This window comes from Branchiostoma floridae, chromosome 2, assembly GCF_000003815.2.
Source record: "Branchiostoma floridae strain S238N-H82 chromosome 2, Bfl_VNyyK, whole genome shotgun sequence".
In the NCBI taxonomy this organism is placed as follows: Eukaryota; Metazoa; Chordata; class Leptocardii; order Amphioxiformes; family Branchiostomatidae; genus Branchiostoma; species Branchiostoma floridae.
The window spans coordinates 1,986,400-1,993,104 of NC_049980.1; the positions used below are offsets into that span (position 1 = coordinate 1,986,400).

Genomic DNA, 6,705 nt, shown 5'->3' on the forward strand with positions numbered 1-6,705 from the left:
CGTCCCCTGGGACAGACAAAAATTGATATGTAAAGATATAAAAAAAACTGAAACCCATGTGTTCTTCTTCACCAAAACAGATGCCATCGAAGAGCTTAGTGTACAAGAAAATTTGCGCAACGTCACGCCATGCCTTCGGTGCTCGATAGGATTCCCATTCAAAATCAAGGGGACTGAAAATGATTTCAGGCTGGCTACAACCCTGCTTGCCACCCAAACCACACAATCTGGTTCCCTTGTAGCAACATAAGTGGGACCTTTGATACATAATGATTAGTAATGGACCAGTGTTGCATTCTCAAATTTCCATTTTGACTAACTGAGGCTCAGTTTTGAACAAGATATACATCATGTACCAAGAAGCTCCTTGGATAAACTGTAAATCTTGAAACTTTCACAGCAGTTTTATTTTCACAGTGACCTGTCCATCATCAATTCATGACGCAAATACATTTTGTACTTATCTTTGCAGACATGTGAAACTTTGCTTACATGACTGAAATTCATATCGCCTGCATGGAAAGCTAATGTTACAGAAACATCCCGTAAAACACTGCATTCTAATTTTTTCTTTCATCTTTAAGTTAGTGTATAGCAAAATGCAATGTGCCAACAGGCAATTAATAATAACAACTACATTGGTACTTTATAAAGATGAATGTACTTTCTCATTCGTTAAACAAGTTGACAGTGAGAAAATCTATCATGTGGGTCAACCATTTAAATCTGCTTCATTCTGGTAACTTCTCATGAATAAATAAATAAAGATTCAAACAAACAAACTCTCTGGTCACTTCTGCATGAAATGTAAATGATAGGGATGAAGAGACAAGCAGCAAGTAACATGGACAAAACAGTACTTTCTACGAAACATGTTGACAATATAAGAAACTTCTGAGATTTGTTCCAACACAATGGAGGTCAACCTTCCATGCACATTTTGTGCAACAAGGATGTGGACTCAACATGTTTTGTTCCTAGATAGGACTGCATACCTAAACATAACATGAGGTACCAGACCTGTAACTGTCCTGAATAATTTGCCAAGTAACCTGTCGTGTAGACAACAGAATGTTGATTCATTCCTTTGATATCTTACGCAGAGAGCCCACGCTTTCGAGAGGGTGTTAAATCACAGACGGTGCTGCCCACACAATGTTTTCCTTTTCCAATGATCAATTTTCATTGTTGTGGTTGGAATAACATGTTTTAAAAACAAAATAGATCAACATGTTATACCCTAGAATATAGGTACAGTACATGTTCTTGAATTTTGAACATGGACTTTCGTGATATATTGGTATGCAGCCCTACCACCAGGCCAACTTTGATGTACAGTATGCTTGCATAGAAAATGAATCTCACTGTCCAGGCTTAGCATAGTATGTGGGGAAGGACAACCTCACACTTATGCCACATCTTCAGAAAAGACGCTGGAGCCGCATGTTCCCGTTTAGGAACTTAATTCGTACCAATACACAACATGGCTCCAGCGTGTTCTCTGAAGATGTGGCGTAAGTGTGAACGGTTGGCTTGAGGTTGTCCTTCCCAAAATACTATACTCATTGTCCAGGCTTAGCAGTCAGAACAACATGACCAGCCTGTTGAGGCAGAGTCAGCCCTCCCACTTGTTGGCGAGGCATGATGACCACCCCACCTGGCGAGGCCGGGGGTACGGTCAGCATCACGGGCTGTCCCACTCCGGACACTCCAGCCGCGGACTGCAGGATGATGATGGGCTGCTGCGGAGTCTTGGGTGGGTTCATGAGGCTGCTGGGGAGGATGGGGCGGTAGCCTGGGAGGGGGGGTCTGGAGCTTCGTCTCCCTCGGCCTGAAGAGTGAACAAACAAGGCAGCCACGTCAGCTGTATAACATCACAATCGGGGCTGGAAATACCACCTGCACATACAGGTTAGTGCAGGTAAAATTGGAGCTGTGCAGGTATTTCTGGTGTCTACCTGCACCTAACCTGTACTGATACAAAAATATCTTATGCTGTAGGTACATATGGATTGTTAGCTGAATTAATAAAGTATAAAAGAAAAAAATTAGCAAAGGTTCCTGAAGAATCTTAGTATGATTCATACTTCATCAGGTCAGAGTGGTGCCTAGGCCCCTAGGCCACGTGCTCAGAGTAATTGAGTAACCAACAGGTGTGCGACCGAAAAATTGAGGTGAGAAAGTTCTTGTGCTGAATGACAATTCAAAAACTTCAATATGGTCTGTAAAACGATTTTACATAGATCTCTTGCCTTAAAAAACTCAAAACAATATTTGTTGCCACTGTTGAAATCTTTGCTATAAGGTTTATGTACACGTGTACCATTTTGTTGCCTGTTTTTCTGGGCCTGCTTAGAGATCAGCATGCTTTATTGAAGGGCCCTGAGAAGTAGAATATAAAATAAACGAAGGAATTTGAAAACAAAACAAAGTTAGAAGTAAGCATCTGATTACCTCTAGATCTGCCTCTCCCCCTTCCTCTCCTCCCAGTCACTGGTGTCTCCTCAACATTTCTGTTGTCCCCATTTTGTGATCTCAACTGTCCTAACTTCTCTGCAACAGTTCCCTTTGCTGGTCTTGCTTTGCTCTGTCTGGCTTTGTTTGTAGAACTACTAGAAGCCTGGTCTTGCACTGAACCATCTGCACTGTCTGTCCCCAACATGGTCCCCTCTCCAGCAGCCGTGGGCACTTCCTCCTTATCTATACTCTCTGGAACATCTCCCAACACACAAACCTTCCCTCCTTCAGGCACAACTTTCTCTGCTGCTGAATTTTCTGAAGTTGTCTCTTCTACAGGCCCTGCAGTCTTAAGGGACCCACTCTCCTGGTCCTGGCCTGGCATGACAATTACTATAGCACCACTACTGGTGTCCAGCTTAGGAACCATCATTCTCTGTCCTGCGTGCATGTTCATGTGTACATTTAGCTTGTACGTTCCTCTGTGTCTCTCCTGGCAGTATGGACACTTCAGAATTGGATCATTTGCGTGGGTTTTTACATGTTCCACTAGGTCGGCCCTCACGTCAAACACACTCTCGCACATGGTACACTGGTAAACGACCCCCTGCTGAGAGCCGGATGCATCGTTTCCGTCGCTGAGCCTTTTCTTCTCCCCAGAATGCAGGAACCGGGTGTGCTCTATCAAGCCTTCCCTCCCACCTTTGCACATCTCCCCACAGACAAAACATTTCTTGTCACCGTGCTCCTGCTTCTGATGTAGGGAGACCATTTTCCTGGATGGGAATTTTGCCTTGCATTCTTTACACTTGTAAGCTATCTTGTACCTCCCCTCGGTTGAATGTAGCTCTTGGTGACGGAGCATGTTGTTACGACTAGTGAAGCCCTTGCTGCAGAAGCGACATTGGTGTGCTTTGGTGCCTGTGTGGACTTTCACGTGTTCATTGTAGGATCCTGTAGAATGCAAAGGTTCAGATAGTTACATGTACATATTTTTTCAACTTGACAAACTTGTTATAAAACTATTCTATGTTAAGTGTGCAATGTATCATGTATTCAAATGCTTTCTTATGATAAGTTTACTGCATTACTGATTTTCTGAGTTTATTATGCAAATTATAGACTTAGAAACTAGTTATAACACAACAAAACAAGATTAGTAGTCAAGTTTTCAGCTTTTCATGGCATGGTTTATCCAATGAATCTCTACCTTTGATCTGATACCACTGTTCTGAATAAAGGGATTGCTTTTATACTGAAATTATGTGTGTTGAAGAAATGCAAGAAGCTTGCTGGTTGTTTTCTATCATGTGACTGCATAGAAGCTCTCTGACTGGTTTATCAGCAATATGTGCCCCTGGAATGTTTTTGCATTTTGCGACTTGCAGTCGCAAAATGCCTTCTGGCCAGTGTAGTCGCCGTTGTGATGTTGAGATGTTGAGATGAACGGACCTGTTCAATCCATGCCAAACATTTGTATACCTGTTAAAGCATTTTTTCAACATGTTCGCACTAGCGCAGTGGTAAAGTTTACGCATTCTAAACCAATGCACCCGGTTCGAATCCGGGGAGGTAGATTTTTTCCAACTTTTTTTTTTTTTTTTTACATCCATTAAAATACTAATTTTTACATCCATTTGGCCACACCAATTTATTTCTTTGGTTAACGGATTCGCCGCTTCGTTTTTTTGCCGAATAGAAATAAAAATTAAAAAAAAAAACTTAAAAATGCCCCGCAACAGAGCTCACTCAAAAACAGGCAATGTGGAGTGAAATTTGCTGCAGTTCACGCAAATTTTAACAGGTGGCGTCTACATCTGCTGCAGTTCAGGCACATATGTGAATCTCTCCATGCGCCAATATCAGGTTTAGTTACTCTGTTCTATTTATATGACATTCTAATAACTAGAAAAAAACGTTCACACACGCAAACATTGGCAAAATGCCAGCTTTTTTAAAAGCACTTGTTTTACAGGTCTGCAATAGCAAAACCTCTATTATTTTTCTTGGGATGAACTTTTTTTTTCCAAATCGAAAAAAAATGGGTCAGGAAATCCGAGAAGCAAAAAATGAAATTGGTGTGGCCTCTTATAGATATTAGGGACATCGAAGGACAGTGAACACACCTGAGTGATAGAAGGTCTTCTCACACAGCTTGCACTGGTAGGGCCTGAAACCTGAGTGAATCCTCTGGTGGAACTTGAGCTGATCTTTCCTCTTGAAGCTGGCGGGACATTGAGGACACTTGTGTGGCCTGTCCACAGAGTGGACTGACATGTGGTTCTGTAAGTGGGAGGCGTACGTGAAGCGCTTACTGCAGATCTGGAAAATCAACCAACAATGTCAGGGCTCGAAATACCACCTGCATATGCAGGTTAGTGCAGGTAAAATTGGAGCTGTGCAGGTATTTCTGGTGTCTACTTGCACCTAACCTGCACTGGTCCATGTACTGGGTTTTATACATTTAATATGTGTCCTATAATGTACATGTAGGTGTATGTGGATGGTTATTAGCTGCATTGAGTGTAACCACCTATAAAGTATGAAGGAAAAAATAGAAATGATTCATCAACAATTTTATACGGTCAATACTTCCTAAATTCAGAGTGGTGCAGGTAAAATTTGTCTTGTGCAGGTAATTTTCCATGTTACCTGCACCAGTGCAGGTATGCAGAAAAAAGTATTTCGAGCACTGTTCCCAATGTAGGGAACGCTAGTAGGTGGTAATGTTTCCCTATGTTTGGGTCGTTGCAGACGGTTGAGAACACATAAGACAAAAGCGATAGACGGACAAACGAAAGACATGTCAGGACGCTTTGGATGGCAAGACTCAACTCAAGTTTATTTGAAAAATCAAACTGGTCGAACGCCACACCTTCTTCAATTTTATTTGTACACTATCAATGTGCCGCTCTTCTTTTGCAACAAATTTGGTTGTTGATTGGGCCTACTTCCTGGCAACTTCAAAATAAGGTTGCCGAGTGTTTCAGCTAGCAAAAATTGGATGGGATTGATTAAACATGGTCTATGACTGACTGAAGGTGGTCATCTAGGTTTGACTACTACTATTTTCTCAAATAAAATATGCCATTTTAAAACTTTTCAAAATTGAAAAGGTGCTGGAAGTTGTTGCCAAAGTTCGGGGTGTACTTTGTTTGAGGTTATTGTATGGATGAATATGGACCTCAAGGTCTCAAATAGAGCAAAGTGGTGCTTCACTTCTAGGAAAGATGCAAAACTATACATTGACTTTGTGTACAGTTCTTCTCTTCTGAAGTTTTTAAAAATTTATTTTTGAAAGTTGCAGTAGGCTTTGTGAATACTAGCAGCAGTAGGTTTTGTGTGAGACTACCGTAGGTGTCAGTCAAGCTGAATGGAGGGCCTTTTCTAGAAGCCAAACCAGGGTTGTAGCCAGAACCCGTCCTTCCGTCCTTTGACGGAATTTTGCAACTGGGGACGGAAAAAAGTTTTGCCCATTCCGTCCTCTGTGATGGACAAAAATCTATATGCAAAGTCAGTAAAGATGGAAGAACTGTCTCCCTTGTGTAGTTTGTCTCCAAAACAGATGAACAGCTTTGCCTACCAGCAAAATCTACACCTCAAAATACAGGAAATAGCGTTTCAGAGGGTCTACATATGAAAATTTTCCAGGGGAGCATGCCTCCAGAACCCCGTAGGAACGTTGTGACTTCAGCTCTGCGGTCTTGCGCCTTCGGCACTCGATAGGATTCAAAATCGAGGGGACGGAAAATGATTTCAGGCTGGCTACAACCCTGAGCCAAACACAAACAGGACAGTGATTCGGTGACCTACCCGAGTCTGGTATTTATTTCATGCCCACTTCTCCTACATGTACATATTTGCCTATCTGTTAAAAAAATTGACTTGATGAGAAATATCAGACTGGGACATTTTTGTTGTACTACATATTTACCAGTCAGCATACATTTGGTTACGGTTTCCCTTTAATTTTCATCATTTCAGGTTGACAACCCATGTCACATATCATATAAAACCATTTTACATGTATATCGTAAAGTTCTAAAATTCGTAAAGAGGGGCTAAACTGAAAATTGAAAGCCTACTATGATAAAATAGCTTTAAGTCTATATTTACGTGTAGTCTTGTTTTACTTGTCTGTCCAAGTTCAAGGCTCTTCAAGGCTATTTGCAACTGGAGCTGCTCGCCTAATGATTAAATTAAGGGTGATAACAAAGGGTCTATCAGGTCCCCAGAGGGGGTCATAAT

The 6,705-nt window shown here is 41.6% G+C and overlaps 1 protein-coding gene across 1 annotated transcript; it reads right to left on the reverse strand.

Moving 5' to 3' along the window:
* Window positions 1-234: 234 nt before the first annotated feature.
* On the reverse strand, window positions 235-4,889 carry LOC118409330 (zinc finger protein 350-like). The gene is made up of 3 exons (XM_035810284.1): window positions 4,584-4,889; window positions 2,455-3,411; window positions 235-1,831 (listed from the first exon to the last, which is right to left on the reverse strand). Exons 1-3 carry the CDS (start codon window positions 4,732-4,734, stop codon window positions 1,563-1,565), a joined length of 1,377 nt encoding a protein of 458 aa, XP_035666177.1. The 5' UTR covers window positions 4,735-4,889; the 3' UTR covers window positions 235-1,562.
* Window positions 4,890-6,705: the final 1,816 nt, after the last annotated feature.

What these genes read in the sequence shown, in the direction of transcription:
- LOC118409330 (XM_035810284.1), bottom strand. Translation starts at nt 4,734, where the DNA reads ATGTCAGTCCACTCTGTGGACAGGCCACACAAGTGTCCTCAATGTCCC. An exon ending in GAAGACCTTCTATCACTCAG is followed by an intron (nt 3,412 to 4,583) that starts GTGTGTTCACTG and finishes TGCATTCTACAG; the next exon opens with GATCCTACAATGAACACGTG. An exon ending in GGGGAGAGGCAGATCTAGAG is followed by an intron (nt 1,832 to 2,454) that starts GTAATCAGATGC and finishes TTCACTCTTCAG; the next exon opens with GCCGAGGGAGACGAAGCTCC.